Raw genomic sequence first — 18,448 nt, 5'->3', positions numbered from 1 at the left:
ACATGCTAATTAGTAAAGTAATTGCACTTAACATTGGGACTTTTAAGATTAGATGGATTCTGATTAGCAGAGTCTGAGTTGTTTCTAGTAATGCTTGTTTATGATATCATCCATACATTCTGTATCACAGCTTGTCTTTCTCTGTGTTAAATAGGAGAAACCAAAAATGCATCCGAAGGCTCCTTTCAGAACTCTGTGTTAACGTCTTTGGGTGAAGCTCTAACATACATATCGAAGGACCAGTTGTTAAACCATAAATTGCCAGCGAAGTTTGTTGCAGGCCAGAAAACAAATCTTCCAGATAAACTCCAGACTCTACTAAATACATTATCTCCATTGTTGCTTTTCCGTGCTAGACCAGTACAGATTTCTGTCTACCATATGTTGTATAAGTAAGAATCAACAAATTTCTCACTTCCCTCCCCCCCGCCTTTTTTTAAAATGTGCTGTAGAACATGCATTTATAGATGTGTGCAGCAAAGTCATGTTCCATTATCGGAGAAAATCCTTAACCGGGCAATTTGTGTTCTGTATTGGAGAACTTTTATATAAAGCTATGAATGCTAAATTTAATTGTAAAAGTAGACTAAATATATACTGAGAAATTTTCCTGCAGTACATGAAGATACAACTTTATTTCCTGTACCATAGTTACATAGATATCAGTATCATAACTGTAAAGCTATTTATTTTTAGCCCCTATTTTAACACTCAAAGAATCCTAAAATGTAAACTGAAATATTTCAGTTTTGATCTGGGTTTGACAGTATTATTAAATAGTATGACCTTTTTATTTTCACTAGTTTAGATAAGAAAATGAAGAAAGTGAATAAAAATGTGTAGTATTCTTGTGAACTTTTTGGGTATCTCGAATACCGAAAGAGAGAATACAGGATTTGAAAAATAGTATATGCATTTGACTGCTCAAAATGCAGATTGTGAGGCAGATGGCTTAAGCATAAGAAGCTACCATTATCTTTCACTTACACTGAGGCATAAAGTCACAATAGCTTTATTCTGAGATAGAGAAGTTTATTTTAGTATGACTCACAAGGTGTAAGAGGTCTGGAAAAGAACGGAACAAAGCTACATGCTCTTTGGCTGTCATTCAGGAACCAGCTTTGCAATGGTGACATGTCTCTTAAAGATTCTGTGTTGTTATTAAGGAATTGCCATTATTTTATTGCTTATCATTGATGTTGACATATTGATAAGAAAAGAACTATGCATCACATATATTAAAATAGTAAAAATTAAATCTGATTTCCTTTCCATATTTCTATAGATTAATGCCTGAATTGCCTAAATTTGATGACGAAGATCTCAAATCTTATGGTGATGAAGAGGAAGAATCGGCATTGTGTGTATTTTTTCCTCACGTTTTTTTACAACTGTTTTCCGTATCTTTAAAATGTGTTACAAGAGTTGAGATTCGTCACAGAGTAGTCATCTGTCGGGAGATGTTAAAAGAAAAAAAATGACAGGGCTATGACAGTAGGGTCATAAATACTGAAAATATTCAATATAATTGGTTAAGTCTGCCTGGAAGCAATATTTGCAATTGTTTTCTAGGTATGGTTACCTAGAAACCTGCCTGGAAACAACTGGAAACAATATTTGCAATTGTTTTCTAGGTATGGTTACTAGAATAAGTGCAACATATATGCTCTATATTGTAAAATCTTGACAGATTTTTACTGGAATGCTGTATTCAGAATGTGTCCAGCTGCACAGGTAACTTCAGTTTCTTGAACCTCCAAAATTGACCTGGGTGTTTTATACAGCTTGAATCCAATAAAGTCAACAGTTTGAAGAGGGAATACAGTAACTGATTAAAAAAAAAAAAATTGTTTTACCTCAGCCCAATGGTTAATACCTTTTTTTACTATGGAGCTGCAAAAGGCTTTTTAATCCACTGCCAAAGCCTAAACCCAAACCCAACACATTCAGTGATTAGGAGATCCAGTGTTCAGTTGCTCCTTTGGTGTGACTTGACAAAGCAAGCAAGCAAGCAAACCAGCTGTCCATGATGTAGGTTAAATCAGCTCAGCCATAGCCCACTTTCAGATTAAGTGATCAGCATTCAGTTTGTATTTGTCTTGCAAGAGGTAAAAACACCAACTGTCCATTTCAGGAAAAAAAATTAAAATCTTAAAATCCAGCACTAATGTGTGAATCTGAAAGTAAATTTTCCTACAGTAAAAGGCCCCTTTTAAGTTCTGCATACCTGGCTTTACTAACAGGTTTCTAGGAAAGCTGTGAATATAAATTCAGTTAGTGTTCTGCTCAAGATTCGACTTTACTGTGCCAGATAACATTTTTTCCATAGATCACCTCCAGCAGCTCTTATGTCTGTCCTGGCCACTCAAGAACTCTTGCTAGAAAACATCTTGGAATGCATTCCAGTTGGAGAATTTGCAGTTATTCAGCCCCTGAGTGATGAGTTCTGCCTTGTTCTAGGATATCTTCTCACTTGGAAGTTAACATTAGCTTTCTTCAAAGCAGCTTCTTCTCAGGTATGTGTTCAGAGTCTTTTCCTTTTAACTGAATTTCTTAACGTGCTTATTTGGTTTGAATCTTGAAGTTTCATCCAGCCTTTTTATTCTTTTAATTATGTATCTTCCTACCTCTTGTTTTCGTGGAATTAGTGGAATTCTGAAAGCATCAATAGACAGATTTCTGCACTGCTATAGTTAAGGATGGTAATATTAGAGTAATAAAGAATTAAGGTTCATTAATTGAGGATTCTTTCTGGCATTTTCAAACAAGCTTGCTACATTTTATGATCTTCTAATCATTCAAAATGGTGCAGAGAACTAAATCACTCTTCTAAATACCTGTTCTGAATCACAGTCTTGCTTCTCCTCCCTACAGGAACATATTTATATTATTTACAGAGTAAGCTGTATTTGTTAAGTCTCATCTGTATTTTGTGTGTGTGTTGTTTTTTTTTTTAACACTGTCAGCTGCGAGTTCTCTACTCACAATACCTTAGAAGAACTAAAAGCTTGAATAAACTGCTTTATCACTTGTTCAGGCTTATGCCTGAAAACCCTGTCTTTTCTGGGCCAGCTTCAGAAGTTCCAAATAAGGACACAAAAACCTTCTTTACTGAAGAGCTTCATTTAGATGTCAAAGGTTAGTAAAAATTGTATTTGTGTATTTGAGAGAGTTTTGATACTGCTGAAGTTTAAATATGCTTTTCTGCTTAAAAATACATATTTAGAAAATCTTGCCTATAAAATATACACACACATAAACAAAGACATACATATGTTTAAAAATCTTTGGCTAACACTCCCCATTTGAAGTGTAACCAAAGTTGAAATGTTTATCAGAAAAATCAAGAAAAAAAAGCCAAAACAAAACAGGAAATGCTTAGATTATTCTCTTAGGGCAGAAATAATAAATTGCTACTATCTGAATCCGGAATGTGTGCAAAGATTCCAAAATACTAAAAATGTGTGATCTATTCTGGGACTTCTCCATTCCTTCTAGATATTTTTTAATGCTAAATGGAATTTCTATTTTTTTCCCTTCTATTTTAATACATAAATACAAGCAAATTAAAAATCCATTTTAATATGTGTTTTTTAAATGTTTGAGAAGTTAAATCGTGTGTTGTTTTCATCACGCTGTTCAGAAGACCCAGTTAATCAACCATGATGAGAGAAGATATGCTGTTTTTTTTAGCTGAGAAACATGAAGAAGAGAATTAGTATTGAAAGTTACTTCATTGAAATTGTTATTTTATGTACCTGTGTAGATGTAAGCAAAGATACTGAGTTTTAATTTCTTAATTTTTTGCTTGAACATCACTGTATGTTGCAGAACAATTTATCGGGATGACAGCAAGAAAGAATTACTAACATGACATGCCAAGAGAAAGATTTCCCTTATCTCTTTATGCACTTCTATAGAACACTGCAAACATCAAACGTGCTCCAAACATCTTATTGTTTGTTCACTCCAAAGTGAGCATTTTGTCATTTCTAGAATCTAAAATTATTCTTGATTTCTGGCAGTCCACCTTGAGTTCAGCTCAAAATTAGAAGATGAATTGCCAGTTGTGAAGTGTTAGTCTAAGAAACAAAGAAACCAGAGTGATGGAGAAAGGCAGAGTCAAACAAGCACTTATAGTAGCAAATATAGAGGGAGCATGTACATGAAATTCCGGTTACTACAGTTGTGTTGGTATCCAAATTTTTGTACGTGGTGTGGAGGAACCAACATTTGTGACTAATGTGTTAGAGTATTTCAATATCCTTCCTTTCCCTCCCAGGGACAGGAGTCCTGTCATCCCAGATTCCGCACTTGGCCTGCTCTGTGTACCATATGACACTGAAAGACTTGCCAGCCATGGTCAGGCTTTGGTGGAATAGCTGTGAGAAACGTGTCTTCAATGTTGTAGATAAATTTACAAGCAAATATGTCAGCAGCGTGCTTTCTTCACAAGAAATATCTTCTGTTCAGACTAGCACACAGTTGTTTAATGGCATGACGGTTAGTAAGACTTTTTGTCCCTTTTTTGATTTACTTTAGTTTTTTGCAGACATTTTAAGAAATGTTACTTCTCAGAACCAGACTGTGTTACAGTGTTTTATATGATTGCATTTTTGTTGTTCTAAATGACTGATGAAAACTTAATTTAGCTTGGTATCGATGTATTAAGTTGATGTTTATTAATATTCTGTTTGGAAAAAAATAGAAAAGAATGGGTTTTACGATGTTGGAGAAGTTGAGGAGGTAAGTGGAAGATACGGCTATCAATATACGGCTTCTTTTTGGTTTATTAAAAAATGTAGTCAATCAGTAGATTGAAAAATGGCTGGTAATTTCTTTTTGGTTTGCCAAGATATGAGTGGATTTTCATTTTCTTTTGAGAAAAGTGTTTTCCTGGTCTAAGAAATTTATTGAATGTGTGTAATAAAGTATTTATGGTTTTTATATATACTACATATATACATACATATATATGTGTATATCTACATATGTGTGTGTATATATAGTATATGTATAAATAAAAAGACTTGAGATGGTGCGTATCTCTCTGAGGAGTTTTTTAATACGTGCATTTTTTTTCATAGGTAAAAGCTCGGTCTGCAGCACGGGAAGTCATTGCTACCTATTCAGTTGATGATATATTTATTGAACTAATAATACAGCTTCCATCAAATTACCCACTGGGATCCATAACAGTTGAGAGTGGAAAGAGGGTTGGTGTGGCTGTACAGCAATGGCGCAACTGGATGCTGCAGTTAAGCACATATCTTACACATCAGGTGAGTTTAGAGAAAGCCCATAGTTTTGAAACTTAAGAGTCCTGATAATAGAAAAATATTCCTAGTAATGTAATATTATTTAGATCTGTATAATGGATCTCATCAGTAGATCTCAAAGGACTTCATAGAATTGGTCACTCTTACCATCTGCTTTTTTCCAGATGCTGAAACAGAGGTAAAATTATCTGCCTAATAAGTTCTGTTAAATCCAGAGCCAAAGTTGAAAATTTAGATCTCGTAAGACATGGGCCAGTGTTTGCCCCATGTGGCAATGCCATCCCAACTATAATTTGAAAAAAAAAACAAAACAAAACAAAAAAAATCCCCCCCCCCAAACAAAACAAAAAACCCCAGTACATTAAATTCTCTAAAAGATTGGTGGTTGCTGAAGTTGCATCATCTGTGGTTACAACAAAACAAAACAGTGGCTGAAAACTTTAAAATCCCCTTTTAAGTGCTCCTAAGTGCATTCTTTTAATTGTGATGAATGCTTGCATTTCTATAGATTAGACTAGCACATCTGTATTTCATGTGTTGGCTTTATAAATTATTCACTGCATATATATTGCGTATAATTTCAGATTATAAAGCCTTCAGGCTTTGTTTTGTTCATGTGCTTATGAATAAAAATATTCTGAAGGAATTCTACAGTATTAACAGCTCTTTTCCCTCTGTTAGAATGGAAGTATTATGGAAGGCTTATCTTTGTGGAAAAATAATGTGGATAAACGTTTTGAGGGCATTGAAGATTGCATGATCTGTTTTTCAGTCATTCATGGTTCCAACTATTCTCTTCCCAAAAAAGCTTGCAGAACATGCAAGAAAAAGTTTCATTCAGCTTGCTTGGTAAGTACCTAGACTGAATTTTTTTAAATAGGCAAAATATCCATTTATAGTTTGAACCAGGAACTTCTGTTGTAATACCGTCAATTCTCCATTATGTCGTTGGAGTACCTGGGATTAACTGAACTCATAAATTACTTGTCTGGATTTTGTACTAAGCTGTAAGGGCATGTAATGAGAGAGGGGTTGCTACACTTCACAGATAATAACTGTCTGTTAAGACACAAGTCATTACATCTATGTAGGGTGTAGCAATAGCATCTTGTTGTTATCACCTCAGATATGGGAATAGAAAAGGTTAAATTTAAATTGATGCAGTATGCTCTTTAGTAAACTATGCTGATCTGGATAATTAACATTTAACTATATCCAGGTTGTCACAGGCATTGGTTGTATGGTTGCAGAGTATACAGGAACAGCTTGGCATATGTATGGCCATACAATGAAGGAATTATTGTTGCTTTAAGAACGCTATCTTTTTATTCTAAAATGAGACTGGATGAGAATTCCTTTGTGTCAGGTTTTTTAGAATAAAACTTTAGTATTGTGTGTGTAATATGTGTATACACATACATAGGCATACATACACAAGTGGAAAGGGTTTTTTTTACTGTTCCTTGTTGTTTTTTTAAAAGTCTAGTTAATGTTTCTATAGTTATATTAATTGGCAAATAATGGTTATTACTGGTGATAAACCAGTGTTCCTGATATTCAGCTTGCATTTGTATATTAAACAGCTGTATTTCTCTTTCAGTACAAATGGTTCACATCCAGCAACAAATCCACCTGTCCACTCTGTCGAGAGACATTTTTCTGAAATAGAACGGTCTGTCTTCTTTTTGTGAGCTAACTAATAAATGAAGAGGAGGCAATAAACTCTATGTTGAAAGAAGCTAACTTGGAATAATGTCAGTTACTTTAAATTCTTGACTAGTGGGATATGACACATATTTACCTCTGGACTGTTTTTTGTAAGTTTGAAGATTCTTCTTTGATATAAAGAAATATATAAGAATAATTTATTTTAATTTGTATATTTTTAAGGTATTGAGATATGTTAAAAATTCAGAAATAATGCAGAGTTATGTCTGAAGAGTGGTGTTTAAGCCACAGCATAGTTGATTAAAACCTTTTATTTTAGCTACATTCTAATACAGTGTTATGCACTTAACCCAGATCATGCCTCTTAATAGAACAGGTGAATTTAACATAGGTAGTATAAAGACTTCATTTTTCATTATAGCGCATTCATAATAGTTCCTGTTATGGGCAAAAAAGAATGTTGTTGCTGTTAGACATTAAGGCATGGAACTAGGGTGCTAACCTTCTGTTAAAGCATAAAATTTGAACATAGCATGCTCTAAATTAACGTGTTTATAAACTGAGCTTTCACCTTTAACAGTCTCGTTTTCCCAAAAAACCTCAGCCATCCAGCACCCTAAGAACCTGAGAACTTGGAAGCCCAAGTAAGTAGAGAGAGTACAATCATTCCTGCATGACAATGAAAAACACTACCTATTTATTGACAATTGGCTTTTAAAGAGAAGGCATACACACCGATCAATTCTTGTTTTCATTATTTCAGTTGATGTCTTCATTAGCTGGCAAATTAACTATCACTGAATGTACACTGTACTTCCACTGTCCCATAATAATAATGACTCTAAGTGAACATGACAGATGTATCAGAATTTAATATTGTCTTCAACTATGCATTTTTTTCATGCCTTTTTTTTTTAACAGCACTAGCATACTGATAAATTCTAACTTGGATGGTATTTGTGGTGGATTTCTTTGAAAAGTCAATAAAAGGGGAGGAATAAATGACTTCAGTCAATCTCTAGTCTCTGGATTGCTGTCTCTTTCTCTGTGTGCTAAACTTTCAGAAATTAGTAGTATAAATGTTCAGATGGCAAGTTTATAGCATACTCAATTGGCTGTACTTCAACAGCTGTTTTTTTCAGATTCTGTGTGTTTTCTTGAAGTTGATCCCTTTTGAGGTGACAGCTCTAGAAATGACTTTTAGCTGTTGATAACTTAAGTCTGTATTTTTAACAGGTAACACTGAAGGGCTTCCAGAAGAGTAATTTCCTGACATTTCTTGAGAGAGAGAGAATGGAAAGGATTTAAAGCTTATATTGAAAAGGTCTAATTGAAAACACAGATTAAGGAACAAGCTCTATTGTTTTCATAATTACTGATACTAAACCTCTAGGATTGTGTCCCTTACATCACTTTGTTTCAGACAAGACTGGTTATTCTAAATTACTTATTTGCAAATTCAATAACTGATTTGAAGGCTAGTTGTGATTAACCAGGTATTACTTGAAAAGAGACATCCTAAACTCCTCTAGCAGACCCTAACTTGCAAATTTTCTACTAGGAACAGCCTGTGGAGAGCTTTTGTCTTGGCTCTGTTAGAACAAAGAAGTGCACGCACTTGCAAAGCAGCAGTATGTCTTTTGACGCTGGTACTTGCTGACAGAGCAGTGGCTAGGGGTCTGGGGGAACAGAATATTTGCTTTCTTCTTGGTAAGGCTGACACTACATAGAAAGTCTTTATCTACCATGCAGGTTATTCTCATGTGCACTGAATGCAGCAATATGCCTCCCAGAACCCTCCAGAAAACGGTGTTGCATTCTTTGGCCTTCTAGGAGAAGGGAATAGGTGTGCCCTGGCAAATACTAAGTATGTGTGCAGGCCTCTGTGTAGACACAGCAAGTTTCAGAATTTAAAAAAAAAAAAAAAAGTTACCTGGCCTGTCACTAGTTCCCAGTCTTCACCAGGATCATGGTAGTGTAACAAGGATCAGTTCTTGCAGAACTCACCTATGTTCTTACTTGGATTGCATTTTGACAAGTGCTTCCGCTAAAGTTACAGCAGACGGCAATACAGTGTGGCCAGGCGAACTGACTCACAACTTATTAAAGTGGACACATATATTTTCTTGTCCAAATATCCAGCTGTTAGGCAGTTCAGTGCAATCGTGTTTTGTTGAAAGCATGTTATGTTTTATTACACTTTCTGTTCTGATCTTCTGACTTTCATTATTCTGTCCTGTATAATTTAAAACCGCATACGCTGTTGAGCATTGTGATCTACTGTGCCAGATGACTGCCCTTTTTTATCTTTTATTACCTCTTTTAAAACTAATTCTTTAGTTATAACTAAAAGCTAGGCAGATTAACTAAAACTCCCTTTTGTTAAACTTGTAGTTTGATTCTATTACATGTTTTGACTGCATCTTAAAATTGTTGTGACTCTTGCTCAGCAACCGAACTTTGTTAGCGAAAGTGGTTAACAACATAAAATTCCTAGAGTGGTCTAAGGATGACAGCATGTTGGTTCATTCAGACAACCCTACGGCTATAATTATAACCTCAAAAACCATGACTACATAAAAGCAAAATTGCTAAGTGTAAAACCTCCTCTCCTTACAGTTTTGTAAGGGAAAACTGCACCAAAAAAAGTGTGGCTTTGCAAAGGGTCTGCTATCACGTCAAAAAGGTTCTAGAAGTAGGAGGCAGTTGAATTGAAATACGACTTCTCAGAACTGACTAGTTGGTAAGCTGCAAGAAAAAACTACTTAAATTTGTCAATGGAAAACTGTGGAAACATGTTATTTCATAGATGGCCACAAAGTTTCCTCTCAGTTTCTCAACTTTGACATTCCTTAGACAAGTTATTCAGAAGGTAAGAATCAACGAAGTCCTGAGTCTAGCCTCACTCTGGTCAATGAAATGCATTTTTTTTTTTTAGACTCAGTAGTTTCAAGTACTAGAATTTCTTCTCTATCGCATGACTGAGTCTTCCCTCTAAACCCTCCTACTGTGTGTTTGTGTTCCTATTCATGTTTATCTATATAAAAATAAATTGACAGAAAAGTTACTGAAGGGGATGTATTAGGTATGTTTGAACTGTTGAATTGAATTGCAGTGTTGCTCTTCAGTAGTCTTCTAAGCTGGGGAATGGTGACCCTTAGGATGTAAAACAATCACCGCTGCATACTTCCTGCTATCCAATCCTTTTTGTGTTTTCTTCAGGATGGTATAAGGAACAACTTTTATGCCAGACCACTGTAAGTTGACTTTTGACCTGTATCAGTCAAAAGCAGCTTCTCACATTCCATTGTGGTAAGATACCTCAAATGGTCTAGCTAGGTTTGCAATCACATGTTTCTGCAAACAGTACCTACCCTTCTTATGTGTTATTCTGCCTGTCCAAAAACTCCTTTTTTCAGTCTCCTACAGAAGTTTTTTGGGTGGTCAGATCAAAACATGGAAGAACTTTTAATGTTTATACAAGTTGGGTAGGTATAGAGTTGTAAGTTTAGTTCTGAAGCCTTAAATGGAATAGTCTTTTCAGTGGTTCAGCACCCTACAAAAAAACCTTGGACCTTAGTCCCCATAAAAAAATCTAGCTAATGGTTTACCATACCATCACTTAAAATTTCTGTTGACACAAACCCTTAAAGGTCAGTTTCTTTGAAAGCATTCACCCCAACAGGGCTAGTGGTGCAGCATACCTGAATGGTCTCTACCTTTGTGCTGCATGTGAGCAAATCACCTCCCTCATAGGACTGTGCCCACTGCACAGCACATCTCATAATGCTGCTGGGACAACGTGGTATTAGAGCCTTCTGTGGGCACTGGGAGGGGGAGGAAGCTGCAGAGGAAAGCTCTTCATCAGGGTCTGGTGGTCAGGAAATAGCTTCCTATTTTGGATAGTGATTTTGAGAGAGGACTTTTATTCCACTTCTCTACTTATAGTCATTGTTTTCAGCTACCTAGCCTTTTTAATAGCATATGCTTCCCCCCGCCCCCTTAACACCTTTTCATGATGAGAACTCTTCATCTAATCTACATCTCCATAGTAGTACCCTCCTTATAAAATGGCATAAAAGGGAGCACAATCACCACAATATTTTGCCCAGAAGACTTCAGGAGAGTAATAGCTTGCCTTCCTCCCAGCTCTTCAGATACACTTACTGCATCTTTCTCTTCAGAATTACACTGTTTCCTTACTATAGAAACAAAATCAATAACTGTGCCTTAGACTGTAACAGTGCCTGATACTACATCAAAATGAGTAACACTGATTCCAAATAATTATTTACAGCCAGCATAGGTATAGACTAGCTATTAAAACAGGAAGAATTATATCAAGTACATTATTTTAATAAGCCACAATGACAAATATACAAATACCTATTTATAGAAGGAAAAGTCTTTAGTGCTTAAGTGCAAATGCAACAGGGTAGGTTATTTCACAGTTCCCTGACAACTGTACCTCTGACAACAGATAATAGCTGATTAACACCCAGAATAAAAATACAGAGTCTTGATCAGTTTCACTGCAGTAATCAGGAAGTGAGGATACACCTTAAGAGGGTGAAAATCTTGGCTTAAAAATTGATTTGACAACTTCAGTACTCTGTGTTCAACTTTCTGCATGCCTAGTATCTGGAATGTTAAGGGCAGTTATCAAGACTTCCTAAATTTGAGGATAGTAAGCATCTCTTGTCCTGCTTGCCTGGAAAGTACTCGTGTGCCTTCTAAGCCACATTTCTTCATTGTTTCCAGAATTTCATCTGCAATTGAAAGTGCAGTGTTACAACTGAGTTTATATAGAAATCAGCTATAAGAGGCAGTGCTAAAGTATCTACCAAACATAAGCTGTAAAGCAAAGATTATAAACTGTGTCCTCTTACTCTTTCAGACAGTAATTTTTATGCAAAGTGGTCTTCCACCAAGAACAAATAAAGTTTACAATTTACTAACAGAAGTTCTGTATTTTGGTATTACTAATAGCAATGACCAATTCAATTATGAAGCTAATTTGTAGGAGAAACTGAAATTTGTAGCACCTCCTCCCAAAAGCTGCCTAATCAATCAGGTGTGAAAAAATAATCTTTCTTCTTGAAACTACTTAACATACAGCCGCTAAGTATTAGATTGGAAGGAGCAAGTCTGAATCTTTTCTCTACACATGTTAAAATGAAAGACCTCACATTTCCAACTAAAGGCCTTTTAAGTTTACAATGCCATTCTCTTTCATGAAAAAGGGTTGGCCTGGCGTTGTAACTTAGTTCAGAAGATTTATAGTCACCTTTCAGACTTGGAACCGAAGTCTTGCGGAGCTGCTGGGCTCAGGACCTACATATTACCATATTTCCAAACTAGCCTAGAGAGCTCTTAGTTTTGGTAAATTTGCTTATATTTTTGGTCTAGCTCACCATACACTGGATGCACAAGGCATGAGTTCAGAAAAAGGATTCTAAGAGGTATCAGGTTATGTAAAAGTCGCTCTGTAGATTAGACACCCACACAAACTTGAAAGATGAGAAGCCCAAGAGTCCACAGAGATGCCATGGTTTGTATGAAGCATGCAGATAAACTCTAGCTGTCTGTAGTATTTCTAAAAAATGACCTAGAACACCTATATGAATTTCAGTACATGCTGTCAATCTTCAGTTAGTTGCTATCACCACATTAGCTTCAACTGATGTTATGTACTACTTTTTCTTGTTTACTGAAGTGTGATAACTTAGAGAACATTGCTGTGATCAACATTTTCATTAATACAGAGTTAAATCTGGTTTGGCACATTTAAGGGTCCAAGGAAAGCATTCACCTGGATTATTTTCTTTGATTGTGACCAAGTAGAATAATCCTCCTGGTGAAAGTAGGTCTGGTACTAAAGGAAAAACTCTATCCATTACTTCTCTGCCCTTTTTGCCACCAGCCCAGGATGCCTCTATTCCATGGCTTTCCACCTAGGAAGAATGAAAGCAAAAACTGTCTTAATACAGAAGGATAGAAGTGTCAGTGGTACTTACAAGAGAAACGTCACCATAATCTCTACCTTTAAGTGTCTGCCATTAGAAATCTGACAACTTTGATTCAGCAGATTAGTTTATGCAGCAAAATTACTTCAAAACTATTTCCTACACAATGAACATACTACTTTTGTTTCAAGTTCTGTTCTTAAAACTGAATTAAGAGAGCTACATTTTGTCACATGATTTGTATGTGTTTTCTTGTAACGTTTTATGAGCTTGCTTGCCAAATGGAAGGTGGCCAGTAAACCCTTTAAGTGTTACTGGGTCCAGTTCTGAGCGTCAGAGTCTGCAGAAGCAGAGGATCTTTATTTTGCAAGGAACAAATGCATTTTCCATTGAATGTCTTCTGCTCGGCATGCTAAGGTATTCTATACAGAAGTGTGACATGGTTTATACTTGACGGAGAAACTAGGTATTGAGAAGCAGCAGCTAGCAATCCACATTCCCAGCTCTAGTAAATCATTTTCACTAAAACAGTGCTGTTAGAAGTGCTGTTACAACAGTGCTGGTCCTACAACATCCTTTACTATTTCAAAAAAACTCTACAGTTTTCATACCAGAGCTTATTTGATTTGCCATCTACTCTGACAGTAGAAATACCATTTTTATTGTGTATTTCAAATTTTTCCTACCTCTTCAGAAGGTGTTACCACGTATGGTGGATTAAATAGCAGTAGATCAACCTTCCCATTTAATCTTGGAGACAGTCCTTTGACCTATAGATAAAGTTGATGATTCTTTTGTTACTTTTTTTTTTTTGAAACATCAAGAATGCAAACATTTTGTAAAAATACAGTTACATAGTTACATATTCTGAGCATTTCAGTCTGACTCAGGAACACTAAACTTTACTTTCTATATGCAAGAGAAGCATCAAGAAGTACCTGTGCACAGCAGAACAATTTCAATAGTCTTAAGACTATGTTATGTATGGGATATAGAAGAGCAAGAGACACATATGTGGACACAAAGGCAGTATTTTATTCTTGCCCAGTTCAGTACTTGAGTTAGATATAAAAGAATTTTGAATTTATCATCAGTTAACACTTGTTACCCAAACTGACCAATCTGTGACAACTGCAGTTCGGTTCTTAAGTATGAGCAGTTGTTCATCCATTTTAGATGACAATTATTGTTGCCTATCATCACCATCTTTTATAAACATATATATTCAGGGTATTTGAAACAAATATCTTGCTAAAGAGATGAGAACCTTAAGCTTTTCTCCATATCAATTTTTGTAAGAAACAAAAAGTAACAACATATGAGGTTCCTAATTAAATCAGAAAGAGTTGAGAACCAAGAACTGTGTAGCATTAGACGAAGGGCTATGGTAGGTCACTGCAGAGTTCCTTGTGCAGCATTTTCCAAACTATATCTACAGAATTTATTTTTTAAATTAATGCAATTAATTTTTAAAGCTTAAGTTTTAATTTTAGAGCTTGAGTAGTTTATTTTTCCCTTCTTTCAGAAACACTTTGGCATTTTGTTTTTTTCTTTTTTTTCATCTGTGTTTATTAAAAGAATGTTTGTTCTAGACTTTATGGTTACTTTTCAGTATCTCTAGTAGTATTAAAAAATATTACAAAAACTATAAAGAAGATATTATTGAAACATCTATCTTACCAAGTCAGTAATGACTGGCTGAAGGTGAACATTGTTAAGCAGAGCTGTCTCCAGTGTACAGTAAGCTGCCATTGGGTTGATATCTGTACATCTAAAAGCAAAATCTTAAGTGTAAGTTACTGGCTACTGTATCTGGAAGTTTAAACCTGTGAACCACATGCTAATTTATGTACTCTCAATAAAAATATCTTTTCCAGCATCCTTTACTTTGCAAGGAAATAGCAAAAAATAGCCAGTAAAATGCACACAATCTATCAGCAGCTAAACCACTCAACACTAGACTGGAAGTTTTAATGACTGTCTGAAAGCTGAAATATAGGATTTCCTTTTCAATACTACCTCTGCATAAATATATATGCATACAAGTCTCTAATAAAATTCAGTTACTGCCAACACCCAGGTAACTAATGTCATGTCATCAGACCTCAGTAAGACTAGTCAGTGGCTAAAATTTAGGATTCAACACAGCAAACACAAGTGTAAGCTTAGCAATTTGTCTAAGAAGTGGGAAAATGGAATTTAGTCACACGACTACTTAATTGTTGCATAACCTGAATTAAATAGTTTAGACTCCCTTTGCTTTGATTTCCATATCTGCAGAATTGAGCTAATATTTATTTGTGAAAAGAATAGTTTTCAAAATGTGAAAATGAAAAGTATATATATGAGGGCTAAGTATTCTTTATTATTGCATGCAACAGTTTAAATAAGTGCTATTATACTTACATGTACAGTGCACTGGATCCGATAATGGAAGAAGCTAGAAATGTTGAAACCACACCAGATCCAGATCCTATTTCAAGGCAGACCTCAACTCTAAAGAGAGAAAACTCTGGATGACTTTTATTTCTAACATGTAAGAGCACCTGCAACAGACACAGAATTAGTCGAGACAGCATCATGAAACCTGCTGCCGGAGTGCCCTCCTCCCAAACAGGCTGAAATACTTGCTGATCCTATGGCCCTCAAAGCCCACATCATGTCATCTGTTTCATAATGGCTGCCAGGTCTACTTGTGCCCATACAGACAATTCCTGGTTAGCACAAGCCACTTCAGGAAACACCTATGTTTCCCCCGTGCTGACCATTAAAGTTTCCATTAACTACACAATCTCAACAGCACAGGCTACGTTTCTACAGCATTTATGACACATTTCTTGCAGCAAGATTGAACTCCAACAGAAGTTTTGGAAGATCACCACAAAGCCCCACAACGAAAGCAGGACTCAAACACAGAATACCTCAGGAGAGTTTCAGCTAGCATTGGACAAGCAGCAGTGGCAGGCAATTTCAAAATAATCACGCATAAGATTAACTCCTTGGGCGATTCCTATAGCGTTTATAGTTATGTTGGCAGCTGTGGAGATGACAGCCACTAACACAGGGCAGTGACCCTAGCAGCACCTTCCTAGTGACCCTAGGAAGCTACCTCCTGTAGCTTCCTCAGGGCTGAGACACGGACACTTTACCACATTCAAATGCGCGCTGCTGCCAACAGAACAAGGATCAGCCCTCTGCACGGCTGCTCGTGCAATCACCCTCCAGCCCGCCACCCTACGGCCCACAAGCGGGGGCCGAAGCCGCGCTGAGGAGAGCCGCGGGCCCTGCACCGCTGCCCTCCCCTCAGCCAGCCGCCCGACCCAGGGGGCAGCTCAGGGGGGCACCGCCTCCCCCCGCCCGCCCGCCAGGGCCTGGAACCCGATTAGCGGCTCGGGGCCCCACGCCCTGGGGACAAGCGGCTGCGGGGCTCGACGCCCCCTCCCCAGCCTTTAGAAACCGCAGGCCCGAAGGAGGGGGCAGCTCCCTCCCTCCCCCTCCCCGCGCGGGGAAGCGTTAGCCCCGCCCCCCCGGCGGCACGCCCTGGCCCCGCCCCCTCCCCCCAACTGGCGGCTCCCGAGGGCTGCTCCCACGCCCTTCCCCGCCGCGCCCACCGAGCCTCCCGCAGGCGGGCCGCGTCCTGCTCCAGGGCATCCAGCAGCAGGAAGGTGTCCTCGGCCGGCTCGTACACGTCCCGGAACGGGCCGTGAGGCCCCACGTGGTCGTACCGCGGGGTAGGGAGCGCGGGCAACGCCATCCCTTCCCGCCCCGCCCCCTGGCGCGCATGCGCCGGCACGCCCACCCGTCCTGGCGACGCGGCGGGGGAAGGGGGCGGGGCGAAGGGCTCTGCGTGGCGCGCGGAGGCTAGGAGGGGAAGGGCCGCGCTGCGCGGGGCTGCCGCCGCCGCAGGGAGGCGGGGGCGCGCCAGGGCACGCGCGCCACCGACACCGCCAATGGGAGGGCGCCGGCTTGGCCCTGCCCCTCGTGCGGCGCTAACGGTCGCTGGCCGCGCGGTGTCACCTTCGGCGTCGCTGTCACAAAATCCCAGAACCGCATGGGTTGGAAAAGACCTTTAAGATCATCGAGTCCAACCGTAAACCTAACACTACCAAGACCACCACTGTACTATGTCCCTAAGCACCTCATCCAAACGTCTTTTAAATACCTCCAGGGATGGCGACTCAACCACTTCCCTGGGCAGCCTGTTCCAGTGCTTCACGACCCTGTCAGTGAAGTAAAATTTCCTAATATCCAGTCTAAACCTCCCCTGGCGCAACTTGAGGCCATTTCCTCTCATCCTATCACTTGTTACCTGGGACAAGAGACCGACCCCCACCTCTCTACAGCCTCCTTTCAGGGAGTTGTAGAGAGCGATAAGGTCTCCCCTCAGCCTCCTTTTCTCCAGGCTAAACAACCCCAGTTCCCTCAGCCGCTCTTCACAAGATTTGTGCTCTAGACCCTTCACCAGCTTCCTTGCCCTTCTCTGGACACGCTCCAGCACCTCCATGTCTCTCTTGTAGTGAGGGGCCCAAAACTGAACACAGGATTCGAGGTGTGGCTTCACCAGTACCAAGTACAAGGGGACAATCATTTCCCTAGTCCTGCTGGCCATGCTATTTTTGATACAAGCCAGGATGCCATTGGCTTTCTGGGCCACCTGGGCACACTGCTGGCTCATATTCAGGTGGCTGTCATCCAACACTCCCAGGTCCTTCTGTGCTGGGCAGCTTTCCAGCCACTCTTCCCCAAGCCTGTAGCATTGCATGGGGTTGTTGTGGCCCAAGTGCAGGACCCGGCACTTGGCCTTGCTGAATCTCATACAGTTGGCCTTGGCCCATCGATCCAGCCTGTCCAGGTCCCTCTGCAGAGCCTTCCTACCCTCAAGCAGATCAACCCTCCCGCCCAACTTGGCGTCGCCTGCAAACTTACTGAGGGTGCACTCAATCCCCTCGTCCAGATCATTGATAAAGATAGTAAACAGGACTGGCCCCAGCACAGAGCCCTGGGGAACACCACTTGTGACTGGCTGCCAACTGGATTTAACTCCATTCACCACAACTCTGGGCCCGGCCATCCAGCCAGTTTTTCACCCAGCAAAGAGTACACCCGTCCAAGCCATGAGCAGCCAGTTTCTCCAGGAGAATGCTGTGGGAAACAGTGCCAAAGGCTTTACTGAAGTCCAGATAGACAACATCCACAGCCTTTCCCTCATCCACTAGGCGGGTCACCTTGTCGTAGGAGGAGATCAGGTTAGTCAAGCAGGACCTGCCTTTCACTAACCCATGCTGGCTGGGCTTGATGCCTTGGTTATTCTTTACATGCTGTGTGATGGCACTCAAGATGATCTGCTCCATAACCTTCCCTGGCACCGAGGTCAGGCTGACAGGCCTGTAGTTCCTCAGATCCTCCTTCCGGCCCTTCCTGAAGATGGGCGTGACATTTGCTAATCTCCAGTCAACTGGGACCTCCCCAGTTAGCCAGGACTGCTGGTAATTGATGGAAAGGGGCTTGGTGAGCACTTCTGCCAGTTCCTTCAGT

General features: G+C 39.2%; 2 protein-coding genes across 3 annotated transcripts in view; one reads left to right on the top strand and one right to left on the bottom strand.

The window, feature by feature from the left end:
• The window catches only part of LTN1 (listerin E3 ubiquitin protein ligase 1), a 31,696-nt gene extending 24,567 nt beyond the window's left edge, over positions 1-7,129 (top strand). The window contains exons 23-30 of the mRNA XM_072844807.1: positions 155-392; positions 1,286-1,360; positions 2,330-2,516; positions 2,967-3,138; positions 4,283-4,503; positions 5,088-5,282; positions 5,961-6,128; positions 6,880-7,129. Of these exons, the coding sequence (XP_072700908.1) occupies positions 155-392; positions 1,286-1,360; positions 2,330-2,516; positions 2,967-3,138; positions 4,283-4,503; positions 5,088-5,282; positions 5,961-6,128; positions 6,880-6,942 (1,319 nt within the window). The 3' untranslated portion in view covers positions 6,943-7,129. The remainder of the gene's footprint in view (positions 1-154; positions 393-1,285; positions 1,361-2,329; positions 2,517-2,966; positions 3,139-4,282; positions 4,504-5,087; positions 5,283-5,960; positions 6,129-6,879) is intronic.
• Positions 7,130-7,551: 422 nt separating this feature from the next.
• Positions 7,552-16,688, bottom strand: HEMK2 (HemK methyltransferase 2, ETF1 glutamine and histone H4 lysine). Of its 2 annotated transcripts, none has more exons than XM_072844944.1 (6): positions 16,525-16,688; positions 15,320-15,409; positions 14,594-14,684; positions 13,600-13,683; positions 12,760-12,901; positions 7,552-11,716 (listed from the first exon to the last, which is right to left on the bottom strand). In XM_072844944.1, exons 1-6 carry the CDS (start codon positions 16,665-16,667, stop codon positions 11,610-11,612), a joined length of 657 nt encoding a protein of 218 aa, XP_072701045.1. In that variant the 5' UTR covers positions 16,668-16,688; the 3' UTR covers positions 7,552-11,609. The 2 variants fall into 2 exon arrangements, with proteins under 2 accessions (XP_072701045.1, XP_072701054.1); XM_072844953.1 differs by lacking the exon at positions 16,525-16,688 and adding an exon at positions 15,835-16,396.
• Between the last annotated feature and the right edge of the window lie 1,760 nt (positions 16,689-18,448).

Source organism: Ciconia boyciana, chromosome 1 (assembly GCF_034638445.1).
Source record: "Ciconia boyciana chromosome 1, ASM3463844v1, whole genome shotgun sequence".
Lineage (NCBI taxonomy): Eukaryota > Metazoa > Chordata > Aves > Ciconiiformes > Ciconiidae > Ciconia > Ciconia boyciana.
This window is presented reverse-complemented; position numbering and strand designations above follow the sequence as displayed.

Excerpts from the sequence above, each read along its gene's own strand:
- HEMK2 (XM_072844944.1), bottom strand. The coding sequence starts at position 16,667 with ATGGCGTTGCCCGCGCTCCCTACCCCGCGGTACGACCACGTGGGGCCT. Across the intron at positions 14,685-15,319 it reads GGATCCAGTGCACTGTACAT|ATGTACAGATATCAACCCAA; the intron begins GTAAGTATAATA and ends TTTTGCTTTTAG. Across the intron at positions 11,717-12,759 it reads AATCAAAGAAAATAATCCAG|ATGAAATTCTGGAAACAATG; the intron begins GTGAATGCTTTC and ends TTTCAATTGCAG.